At 40.0% G+C, this 13459-nt stretch overlaps 1 protein-coding gene across 2 annotated transcripts in view; it reads right to left on the reverse strand.

The window, feature by feature from the left end:
- Nucleotides 1-393: 393 nt before the first annotated feature.
- PSEN1 (presenilin 1) overlaps nt 394-13459 on the reverse strand; it is a 77005-nt gene continuing 63939 nt past the window's right edge. For both annotated transcript variants that reach the window (XM_082852206.1, XM_082852205.1), the window contains exons 11-12: nt 6003-6121; nt 394-4619 (exon numbers count right to left, since the gene is read on the reverse strand). In XM_082852206.1, coding sequence (XP_082708332.1) covers nt 4464-4619; nt 6003-6121 — 275 coding nt within the window. In that variant the 3' untranslated portion in view covers nt 394-4463. The remainder of the gene's footprint in view (nt 4620-6002; nt 6122-13459) is intronic.

Genomic DNA, 13459 nt, shown 5'->3' on the forward strand with positions numbered 1-13459 from the left:
CCACATGCCACAGCTACTGAAGGCCGTGTGCCTAGAGCCCGTGCACTGCAACGAAGAGTAGCCCCCACTCGCCACAACTAGAGAAAGCCCGCGTGCAGCAACGAAAACGCAATGCAGCCAAAAATAAATAAATAAATAATTTTAAAAAATAGTTGAGACTTTCCATAAATAGATTTAATATCGTACCCTTCAGAGATGTGGCCTGCTATAATCCATACCACTTTATTATGAGTGAATGATGGAAACAATGCATTTGTGTTTCTAAACTGTTTCCTGATAATTGCTGAATAGTTTTCACAGTTACATATTATAATACTTTCATGTAAGAAAATTAGCACAGCTGGAGTCATGCGGTCTTTATTAATTTGACAAAAAACAGGAAAATCTGCACTCATCTATCAAAATTATATCTTACCAAGAATTTGAAAGGTATTTAAAAAAGATGTATTCACAGTCTGTCTGAATCGTGTACAAATCAGTGTCTGTAGAAGCAAAAGCCAGACAATGAACACGTGAGGGTAAATGATCCCACTGAAACCCACACCCCAGCACCTTGATAGCACCATAAACACGACAGTCCTGTACTCAGTTCCGATAGTTGACTTGTAAACTGTCCTGTTGCAACACTTACTTATTTTAAAAGGAAAATTGCTTTCTGGGAAGTCCTTCCTGCTACACAGACCAGGCTGAAGTGCTAACACCAGATTCCAGGGCCCAGGGTGGACTCAACTACTTCCTCGGGGCAACGCTGAAGCTGTCCGAGGCCCTGGGAAACAGCTTAGACATTCAAGAAGGGAGTTCACTTCAGCACCAGGCTGATCTTTAATGCACAGATCTGAAGTGTTTCTTGCCAGAGGAGAGGACTGTTCCAATGATGCTATCCAGATGATTTGGGATGTGAGCGTGATGGTGGCCTTGCTGGGATACCCTGCTCTGCAGCTTCAATGAGGGTTGTGAAGAGCTGAAACCACTGTTTTTAATCTCCTGTGTCTGGGGAATTTAAAATGAGGCAAGAAGATCACAAGGATCACTTCTTGGCTCAAATTTATGATGATATTATTTCATCCCAGGGCAAACCAAACATCCAGTTTTCAAGTCTCTTCCCAAACTCAGCGTTCAGGATCCTCTTGGAGTTGAGGAGAAAGACAAACGCAAATCTGGAGAAAAAGGAGTACTTTACTGGAAAGACTGGTTTCTGGAAGACTCAAGTCACCATAACATCAATTTTATAAGCCCTCAATAACAGTTACCATGAAAAGGGGTTATTGACAGGTAGCTAATATTTTAGAGAAGTTAAAGCTGGTAGTTACCAGAAAACAAGAGACTACAGCTACATTCTGAGGTTACATCTTACTCATTTTTGCATCCTTAGACTCCAGCACCATGCCAGCAACACAGAAGACATTGAACACAATTTTTCATCGTGGTTTCTGAGCTCATTTTCTTCAGGGCTAGATCATGAATGGGCAAATACGCAAGGCCAGGCACTGGGGGTCAGGATCAGAGGCTTCCTTGCGATGTCTGACCCTGGAAGATCTTATGTGGTAGTTCTCTCTCACATATTACAAAATACGATCAAGACTACATATATAAAGCTTGTTGAGGCCAAGTAAAGGGCGAGTACTAAACATATTATTTGTTTGGGCATCTGTTATGGAAGGAGGGTTTTTAAAATCAAGGGACACTTTGAAAAATGGGGATCCGTGAGTTTAAAAGTAAAAACACCACCTCGTCAGTTGTTGCTTCTGTAGTGAAATCAATAAATTGTTCACTTACGATTTTCTTTCAAGTTGCTTAGAAAGCTTCTCCTTTTTCTGATCAAGAGAGCTATTTACAGTGAGAGCTGTGATCTGAGGACCACAGACTAACCTGGTGAGAATCAAAAACAGAGAAGCGATCCCTTCCTCTTTGAAAAAAAATCCTCCAAATATGGTTGGTATTTCCATAGGCTAGTTTGTGGCAACATTCTGTATGTAAACACTCTCTATTCTTCTGTAGGCCCGTTGGACACAGACATCAGTGGTCGCCCTTCTTCCTACTGTCCTCCCCTTTTTATTAAGCAGGTCAGCTGGGCTGGTCAGGTTTTACCATTTGTTCTGTCTGGTTCCACAGCCACCCCTTGCCCCTGGGCGAGGGTGCATCCTCAGTGGAATTGCTACTGTTTTCTCTGGTGACAGTCTATTTTTCATGGTGGAAGACTAGCATTTTGATATCTCAGAAACAACTGAATTGACTCTAAGAAGGTTCAAAGGAAAAGTCTGCGTCCGAGACCGGTGCTTTAAAGAAATAAGATGTATTCTCTCTATGCTGAGATGTGGTTCCACCTTGCAGAAAGTGACAGGTCTATGGCAATCTTTCTACATAGGACAGCAATACATAGGATGGATTTGAACACAATCACACACACCACACACCCTCTTCAGAGATAAACCCTTCATGAAAGAGACAGCATGTTTGGGATCCTCACACAAATAAACTACTCTAGGTCAGGGCTCCCATCAAGACTGCTTCAAATCTTCAAATCACACATTAGTGTTCAGGTGGCTTTGTTGTAACTGTTGAACTGCATGTCTTCCTGGAAGATAATACCCACACTGTCACATATCTGAGGAGAAAAAGAAAATCTTGGGAAAAAGGGCCTAAGAGGAGCCAGTTTTTACACACAGGTTAGTACCAGCACATTACTCCTGAAGTTAGTTTCTTATAAGAAATATTCCATGACAGAAAACAAATACTCTAAACTCCAAGGAGAACCCCAAACCAGATCAAATGATGGCTGGAGAGACAGCAGCAGGAAACAGAGGGAAAGCTGGCCTCTCTTCAGCCACAAGGAGAAACTAAGTTTCTCACAAATGCTTAGAGTCTGATCACCATGGCTGAGGGCTGTCCGTGGTAAAAGAGGGGGTGTGCCCCGGCAAAGCTTCATCCAGAGGTGCCGTGTGCTCGCAGGTGGAGGCTCTGTTCACGTGCATTGGCGCAGCTGAACTGCACAGGGCCTGAACTCTGCAGCCCAATTCTCACAAAGGTACATTGAAACTAAAGGTAACGTGGAAGGGAAAACACAAAACACCCATTGTGAGGTTCTTGAGGAATCACTCGGATCCCCTCCTTCCCAGGCCAGGCTGTGAGCTCATCTTGTCCCATTGGCTGTTAGAGGCCCCTCCTCTCCCCTCTTGGCCGCTGGTTCTCCCCCTGACCCTTGGTTCTCCCACAGCTCACCAAGTGAAGTAACAGCTATCTCCAAGCTTTGTACTGATACAACTGACTCATAAACTTTATAAACCACCAGCTTTTGGCTATTGGTTCAAATTCTGACCTACTGTCAAGAGACAATGGGTTGTAGTTAAAAAGAAAAGACAAACCAGGACAGAAAGTGCTTCCCCAGCCATCTTACTCTTCTTTAATCCTACCATCTTTGGGCACATTGCATTTGCTATTTAAGAAAGTACGAAAGCAAGGCTGGTAGCATTGACTCATGACACATTCTTTGCACCACACACAGAGCAAAATCCTAGAACAACTGGATCATCTGCTTCCACAACAGAGCTGTCTTATTCGCTGTATACGAGAAGTGCTTGTGAGGGGAGTACCGGGAGAGAGACGGAAGGAGGGAGGGACCTGGGGGCAAGTGAACCTACAAGTATGCCTAAAAGTTAGGAATTTGGTGGAAAATCCAGAATTTACCTAAGGGTAATAGGGAATTGTTGAGTTATAGTTCCACTCTTTCCAGAAATAAATGACTGCATTTGGAACCTGAGGTTAAGACTTTTAAGATAAAGCAACCTCAAATAAGTTCAGACTGGCCTTGGGAAGAAATGGCAGCCATGGATGGTAATGAGCTTCAGTGCTTGAGAACAAGTGTCAAAATCAACCTACACCTCAGGTGAAAAAAAGTCTTATTTAAAAATGTAAGTCTGCAGCAAAAAATCTGAAAGTTTGAGCCCCTTTCCATCTTTCCATTTTGCTCTGGTGCCTGCTCTCCTTACAGTACCTCGCGAAAAGGTTCAGAATTCAATACAGATTTATTAGGTTGACTTTCAACATGTAGTTTAAGATGAAGAGTCCTGTTTGGTTTAAACCATTTCATTTAACCTCTTGGTAATGGTAGTCCTGAGAGTCTGCAGCGTTGGTAAAATCCACCTGTGACCAAAGGTCAACCTGCTGGTGGGAGCACAGCAACTTTCTGGCTCATCACTTTGCCTTGTTCTTGTCCCTCAAATCTGGCAGTTTCTGCGCTGAGGGACTCGGTCCACCACAATGACATGTTCAAAACCATTTTCTGTAGACACCTCCTTCCAACGCCCAATAGTGCAGGTGGTCAGGAAGACTTGGAAGGAAGCTGCAAAAAGTCCAGCTGGGAATCTTGACTTTGTTAGATGTGGACACAGGAAAATCACCTTTGTCCTCCCCAGATTTATTATAGTCAAAGGAGAAAAATCCATGAGATTCTAACTGCAAATATGCTAGATATAAAACTGATGGAATGCTAACTGGTCCATAAAGGGTTGCACAAGATAATCTGTGGCAAAGTAGAAAACAAGCCCAAAGGTGATAGAGATTGGAAGAGCTGGCAACGCTTTCTTGAAAATGGCGAGGAGCAATAATGTAAGGCACAAACCCTGCGGGGAAGAGGGGAAAAGACACAAACCCAGACATAATTATGCAAGTATTTTGTGCAAGTCAACTCAATCACAAGTCCCAGTTTTAATTTAGTTAGTTCAATACAATCCTTTGACGTTAACTTTTAGAACAAAATTTTTCATTAAATCTGGAAACATTTATTTTCCTTTGCAACAGAGATCATTATCCATACATTGTTGATATTTCATCCCTAGTTCTAGATAGGGAATAGAATCTGAAAATAAGTAAAATTATTTTTGAAAACAAATAAACAATACTGAAATTTCTATCTAAACTACTGGGTTGGCTACTGTAGGTTTAGTTTGGCTAGCTAAAAATCCCAGAGGTGAAGAACATTCTTTATGCTGTCTGGGGGCAAAAAGGTGCTCATGGAATAAACCAATAAAAGTTTGTTTATAAAGTGTATACTGTTTTCTTATAAACACAGAGCAGCTATATAATACACCCCATTTTTTATCCTAATTACTGAGACATTAACTATAAAGTCTGGAGGGTGAGCTGCATTTAAGGTTTATCCAAAGTAAGTAATCTTCTTCTTAAAAGCTTCAACACATCCAGAAAACTAACCTCAAAAGAGAAATAAATGAAAATTCTAACTGGTCATATGATCAAGATAAATCACAAATGTAATCATAAAATAAATGCATAAGTAAAGGCTCTCGTCTAACCTCTCATCCAACTTCATTCACATATATCAAAGATACCACATCTTTAGCAAAAATAGCAATAAGAAATATGAGTTGTTTACTTATATCACTGTCTTGAAAGCTTCAGGCTCACGTTGTAGCACTATAAGCAAAATCTATGTGTGATCGTGCACTGAGTTAGCTTTTCTTGCCTCATACTTACTGCCCAAAGGACACTGTACGCTGCAGGTCGTGGCCTTAAACACAATACCACCACCAAACGCAGACTAAGTGAGGATCTGCTTACCCCTTTAAGACTGATCTAATTCCTTACATTATCTATGCTGCTGGGCTTGAAGCAATGGTTCCTACTCGGAGGTACTTACCAGAATTTCCTGGGGAACTTTTAAAAAAACACACAATTAAAACAAATTAAATATTCGGTTGGCCAAAAACTTCATTTCGGTTTTCCATAACATCTTATGGAGAAGCCTGAACGAACTTTTTGGCCAGCCCACTAATATCTCAGGGTAGAGACCCACAGTTTTAAAAGCTCCCAGGTGATATTAATGTGTGGCCAGGTAGAGAATTACTCAGGTGAGGTCCAATTATTTGTGTTTTTAAAAAAGCTCCCCAGGTGATTGGAACACTCAGCCTAGCTGGGGTTAAAAGGACCACCTTTTAATCAGAATTTTGAGATGAGCTCTGACACGTTTTTAATCCGTGTATACTTACAATTAATATGGCTACAAAACAGGCTATGGTTGTGTTCCAGTCTCCACTGGCCGTTGCAGAAGCTTTACCAACCAGAACACTGTAGAAAATGAAATCTCCTAATCCAAGTTTTACTCCCCCTAAAAAGGAAAGATTATAAAAATACAGTTTGTCACTCTTAAAAAAAAGAAAGTTTGTCACTCTTTGCTATGACTTCACAATTCAAAACTGTCGCTGCCCCCCGCCCCCCATCCTATGCTGAATGAGAAGTCAGTAAATGATATCATACAAAATTAGGCTTTAGCTACGCTTTCCCTTTCTTTTTTGGTTTTCTATAACAGGAGGTTCAGATGTTATGTGGCTAACTCTGGTGTCTTAACAGTAGATGCTGCTGTTATATAGCAAAAATAATAACAATAAATAGTAATTGTCATCTACTGAATGCCTAGTTTATACCTGCACTTGTTCTAATAAATCCTCACAGAACCCCTATGAGATAGGTATCATCTCCTTTTTTTTGAAAAACAGCTTTACTGAGGTATAATTTATTTCATAAAATGCACCCACTGTAAAATGTACAATTCAATGACTGAAAAAATTGTGCAACCGTCACCACAATCCACCATATTTCCATCACCCCAATTAAGATACCTTGTGTTCACTTACAGTTAATCTCCACTCCCCTCCCAGGCCTTAAGCAACCACTGATCTGCTTTCTAACTCTATAAATCTGCCTTTTCTAGACACTGCACAGAAAGGGACTCATACAATATTAAGTCTTTTGTGACTGGCTTCTTTCATTTAACATAATTTTTTTAAATTGAAGTATAGTTGACATACAGTGTTGTGTTAGTTCCAGGTGTACAACGAAGTGATTCAGAGATATATATATATATATATATATATTTTACAGATTCTTTTCCATTATAGGTTATTACAAGATATTGAAAATAGCTCCCTGTGCTATACAGTAGGTCCTTGTTGTTTATCTACTTTAAATATAGTACTGTATATCTGTTAATCCCAAACTTCTAAATTATCCCCCGTGCCCCACACTTTCCCCTTTGGTAACCATAAGTTTGTTTTCTATGCCTGTGAGTCTATTTCTGTTTTGTATGTAAGTTCATTTGTATCATATTTTAGATTCCACATATAAGTGGTATCATATGATATTTGTCTTTCTCTGTCTGATTTACTTCACTCTGTATGATAATCTCTAGGTCCATCCATGTTGCTGCAAATGGCATTATTTCATTCTTTTATATGGCTGAGTAATATTCCATTGTGTATATACACCACATCTTCTTTATCCATTCTCCTGTCAGTGGACATTTAGATTGCTTCCATGTCTTGGCTATTGTAAATAGTGCTGCTATGAACACTGGGGTGCATGTATCTTTTTGAATTAGAGACTTCGTCTTTTCCAGATATATGCCCAGGAGTGAGGTTGCAGGATCCTATGGTAACTCTATTTTTAGTTTTTTAAGGAACCTCCATACTGTTCTCCATAGTGGCTTGAACCAATTTACATTCCCACCAACAGTGTAGGAGGGTTCCCTTTTCTCCACACCCTCTCCAACATTTATTATTTGTAGACTTTTTGATAATGGTCATTCTGACAGGTGTGAGGTGATACCTCATTGTAGTTTTGATTTGCATTTCTCTAATGATTAGTGATGTTGAGCATCTTTTCATATGCCTGTTGGCCATCTGTATTAACATAACATTTTTTAGGTTTATCCATGACATTGCATGTGTCTGTAGTTTGTTGCTTTTCACTGGTGAATAGTTTTTCATTGTATGGAAATACTATATTTCGTTTATCCATTTACCAGTTGATGGACATTTAGATTATTTTCAGTTTGGGGCTATTATGAATAATGCTGCTAAGAACATCAGTGCACACATCTTTGTGTGGGCAGACTGCTTTCATTTCCATGGGGTAGATCCCTAGGAGTGGAACTGTTGGGTTATATGGTAAGTTTATGTTTAGCCTTTTGAGAAACTGCTAAACTGTTTTCCATACTGGCTGTACCAGTACATTCCCACCAGCAGTGCACAAGGGTTCCAGCTTCTTCAGTCCTCACCAGCACTTGGCATTGCTGTCTTTTTGATTACAGCCATTCTGATTCATGATGTTGAGTATCTTTTCATGTGCTTACTAGCCATTATATCTCTCCTTTGGGGAAATATCTATCCAAAGTGTTACCTTATTTTTTAATTAGGTTATCTTCCTATTACTGAGTTGTAAGCATTCTCTGTATACCCTAACTATAAATCCTTTAACAGGATTTGCAAGGATTTGCAAATATTTTCTCTCAGTTTGTGGCTCCTTTTCCTTTTCTTAATGGTATCTTTTTTTTTTTAATTGTGGTAAAATACACAGTTCAATGGCATTAAGTACATTCATATTGTTGTGCTACCATCACCACCATCCATCCACGGAACTCTTATCACCTTGCAAAACTGAACCTCTGTACCCATGAAACAGTAACTCCTCCTTCCTCTCTCCCTCCAGCCCCTGGAAACCACCATTCCACTCTCCATCTCTGAGTCTGACTGCTCCAGGTACTTCATTTAAGTGGAATCATACAGTATTTGTCTTACTGTGACTGGCTTATTTCACTTAGTATAATGTCCTGGCTCATCCATGCTGCAGCATGTATTGGATTTTCCTTCCTTTTTAAAGCTGAATAATATCCCATTGTATGTAAGCACCACATTTTGTCTATCCATTCATCAGCCAGTGGACACTTAGGTTGCTTCCATCTCATGGCTATCGTGAACAGTGCTATGAACACGGGTATATAAATACCTCTTCTCTCTCTCTCTCTTTTTTTTTTTGGCCTCTCTGTGTGGCTTGTGGGATCTTAGTTCCCCAACCAGGGATCAAACCGGTGCCCCTGGCAGTGAAAGCACGTTGTTCTAACCACTGAACTGCCAGGGAATTCCCTAAATACTTCTTCTCTTAATGGTATCTTTTGAAGTGTGAAAGTTTTCAATTTTGACAAAGTCCGATCTATCAATTTTTTCTTCTATGTATCACTGTTATATTAAGGAACTCTTTGCCCAGCCCAAGGTCATGAAGTTTTTCTCCTACGTTTTCTTCTAGAAGTTTTAGAGTTTTACCACTTACATTTCAGTTTATGATCAATTTGGGGTTAATTTGGGATTGTGTGAATGATGGATAGGGTGAGACAGGGGTTTCCATTCATTCTCTTGCATGTGGATGTTCAATTGTCCCAGCACCATTTGTTGAAAAGACTATATCCTTTTGGCATTGAATTATTTTAGCATCTTTGTAAAAAATCATTGACCATAAATATAAGGCTTTACTTCTGGACTCTCAGTTCTGTTTCTTTGATTTATATGTCTGTCCTTGATTACTATGGCTTTAGAGTAAGTTTTGAAATCAGATAGCTTAAGTCCACCAACTTTTTTCTTCTCTTTCAAAATTGTTTTGGGTATTCTAAGTTCTTTACACTTCCAAAAAATTTTAGGATCAGCTTGTAGAAATTGACAAGCTGATCCTAAAACATACACAGAAATGCACAGGCCCTAGGTTTTCTGTTGTCAAATATTATTTTTAACTTTTCAAGTTCTTTTCAAAATGATAAACAAAACTATGTATTTAAAAATATGCTTTGGGGCTTCCCTGGTGGCGCAGGAGTTGAGAGTCCGCCTGCCGATGCAGGGGTTCGTGCCCCGGTCCGGGAAGATCCCACATGCCACGGAGCGGCTGGGACCGTGAGCCATGGCCACTGAGCCTGCGCGTCCAGGGCCTGTGCTCCGCAACGGGAGAGGCCACAACAGTGAGAGGCCCACATACCGCAAAAAAAAAAAAAAAAAAAAAATGCTTTGGACTTCCCTGCTGGTGCAGTGGTTAAGAATCCGCCTGCCAATGTAGGAGACACGGATTCGAGCCCTGATCTGGGAAGATCCCACATGCCGCGAAGCAACCAAGCCCGTGTGCCACAACTACTCAGCCTGTGCTCTAGAGCCTGCGAGCCACAACTACTGAGCCTGCATGCCACAACTACTGAAGCCTGCAAGCCTAGAGCCTGTGCTCTGCAACAAGAGAAGCCACCACAATGAGAAGCCCGCACACTGCAACCAAGAGTAACCCCGGCTCACCACAACTAGAGAAAGCCCGCGTGCATCAACGAAGACCCAACACAGCCAAAAATAAATAGATAAATTTATTAAAAAAATAAAGTTCCACAATGAACATGTACTGTTTTTTAAAAAATAAATAAATAAAATATGCTTTGACTTGGGGCTCAACAGTACATTAAGCTTTACTATTGGCTTTTACCTTTCTGGTTGTTATTTAAGTATTCCTAACTGAAGTGTGATCCTGATCTTAAAGTTTTGTTGCCTGAGTTACAGAAACTACTTCTGGAAGATAGGTGTTGAGGGCCTTGAGAAGCAGAGTCTGCGGGAGAAAGGGGCAGAGTTCTGATTAATAAGATCTTACTGAGAGGGATTTCCCTGGTGGCGCAGTAGTTAAGAATCCACCTGCCTAAAGCAGAGGTCACAGGTTCGATCCCTGGTCCAGGAAGATGGCACATGACACAGAGCAACTAAGCCCATGCACCACAACTACTGAGCCCACATGCCACAGCTACTGAAGCCCGTGTGCCTAGAGCCCGTGCTCTGCAACAAGAGAAGCCCGCGCACCACAACAAAGAGTAGCCCCTGCTCGCCACAAGTAGAGAAAGCCCGTGCACAGCAACGAAGGCCCAACCCAGCCAAAAATTAAAAAAAATTAAAAAAAAAAGATCTTACTGAGAAACCATTGTTCTTTTTAAACCGTGGAAGCCGGAGCAACGTCTTCCATAGTGGAAAAATTAAACATACAACCCTGAAATCCGATGCTATGAATTACATGGTCAGTTATCCTTTAACTTGCTAACCTTCCCAGACTGATGAATATTATCACCAGTTTCAGTTGTGGAGAAGAGTCCAACTCTACTATTTAGGTACTAGTGTGATCCAGGGCAAGTTTACTAACTTCTTTAATGCTCAAATTCTTCAGCTACAAGATGGGGATTACAGAGCTATTTCACAAGGTTGGTATCAGCGTTAAAAATAATACAGGAAAAGTTCTTGGCACACACAGAGGCTAAACAAATGACAGCCTTAGAAATACTTTTGATTCCAAATAGTAAGTACTATAAGAAAATAACTAAGGACTTCCCTGGTGATGCAGTGGTTAAGAATCCGCCTGCCAATGCAGGGGACACGGATTCAAGCCCTGGTCCGGGAAGATCCAACATGCCGCGGAGCAACTAAGCCCGTGCACCACAACTACTGAGCCTGTGCTCCGCAACAAGAGAAGCCACTGCAATGAGAAGCCCGCACACTGCAACGAAGAGTAGCCCCCACTCTCCGCAACTAGAGAAAGCCCACGCATAGTGACGAAGACCCAGTGCAGCCAGAAATAAATAAAATAAATAAATTAAAAAAAAAGAAACTAACTGAAAGAAACTAAGTTGTTCAGAAAAAAAATGCTATAGAAATGAATTTTTAAAAATAATGCAGAAGAAAAATTTTGCATTTCTCTGATAAGAGATTTGTGTCTAGAGAATACATCAAAAACTATTACAACTCAATAATAAAAAAGGACCCCCAAAATGGGCAATGGATCTGAATAGACAGTTCTCCAAAAAAATATACAAGTGGCCAATAAGCACACAAAAAGATACTCAACATTATTAGCCATCAGAAGAATGCAAATCAAAACCCTGATGACATACCACTTTACACCCACTAGGAATGATTATAATCAAAAAGACAAATAATAACAAGTGTTGGTGAGGCTGTGGAAAAATTGGAACATTCATACACTGCGGCGGGGAATGTAAAATGGTGCAGACACTTTGGAAAACAGTTTGGTAGTTCCTCAAAATGTTAAACATAGAGTTACCATATGACTCAGTAATTCTACTTGTAGGTATATACCTAAGAGAAATAAAACCATGTGTCCACACAGATGTGTACATGAATGTTCATACAACACTATGCATAATAGCTCAAAATGGAAACAATCTAGATGCCCATTAACTGATGAATGGATGATAAATGTGACATATCCGTACAATGGAATATTATTTGGCTATAAAAAGAAACGAAATGCTAATACATGTTACAACATAGAAAAAACCTGAAAACATAATGCTATATGAAAGAAATCAGTACAAAGAACCATATAGTGTATGATTCCATTTATATGAAATGTCCAGAAGAGGCAAATCTATTATGATAGTATATTTGTTGGTGCTGGGGGGAATAGGGGTAATGGGTACAGGGTTTCTTTCTGAGGTAATGAACATATTCTAATATTAGCATGTGGTGATGGTTGCAAAACTATAATAAAAACCATCGTGGACTTCCCCAGTGGCGCAGTGGTTAAGAATACGCTTGCCAGTGCAGGGGACACAGGTTCAAGCCCTGGTCCAGGAAGATCCCACATGCCACGCAGCAACTAAGCCCGTGCACCACAACTGCTGAGCCTGAGCTCTAGAGCCCATGAGCTACAACTACTGAGCCTGCATGCCACAACTACTGAGCCCACGTGCCTAGAGCCTGTGCTCCGCAACAAGAGAGGCCACTGCAATGAGAAGCCTGTGCACCCCTTCTCGCCGCAACTAGAGGAAGCCCGCACACAGCAACAAAGACCCAACACAGCCATAAATAAATAAATAAATAAATAAATAAATAAATAAATTTATTAACAAAAACCATTGCATTGTCCACTTTAAATGGCGGGGAATGAGAGGGATTGAAGAGGTGATGTTAAGGAGTATGGGGTTTCTTTATGGGGTGTTGAAAATGTTCTACAATCAATTGTGGTGATGGTTGAACAATTCTGTGAATATACTAATGTCACCCCTTTAAATGGGTGAATTGTATAGTATGTGAATTATGTCTCAACAGAGGTATCAAAAAATAAAAATAATGTACCAAATCAAGCTTAAAATTATAGCCTCACATTTTTTTCATTCAAAGGCTTATGTTTGTTTAAATAATAATATTATGTCAAATGCTAGTTATATTCTACAGAATTCATTTTAATGGAGAGAGAAATATGGATGTATTTTATTAGCAAAATTAAAAGAGTCAGGAAACAAAGAAGTAACCATCAATTTTTTTTCTTTAGGCACTTACTGAAGCAACAAGTTATATTCCATAACCAGAAGAGCCTGGATGAATCAGTATATAAAACCTAAGAAAAATCATGTTGCTCGGGAATATGTTTTCTTTAAACAGCTTCTTGGATTTATTCAGTAAAGATATGCCATGGCCAAACAACTAAAATCACAGCAATGGAAAGTGCTTAAGTTAGACAAGTATTATCAGTATTCCACTGCCAAGTGCTAATGCTGAGATTGGATGCTAGTTGCTTTACTGCTGTCTAGGTCTCCTATTGTTTTGCTTTGTTTTGGCCACTCTGAAAAATAATTTTAAGTAATGAT

Source organism: Leucopleurus acutus (genome assembly GCF_964270905.1).
Source record: "Leucopleurus acutus genome assembly, chromosome: 1".
Lineage (NCBI taxonomy): Eukaryota > Metazoa > Chordata > Mammalia > Artiodactyla > Delphinidae > Leucopleurus > Leucopleurus acutus.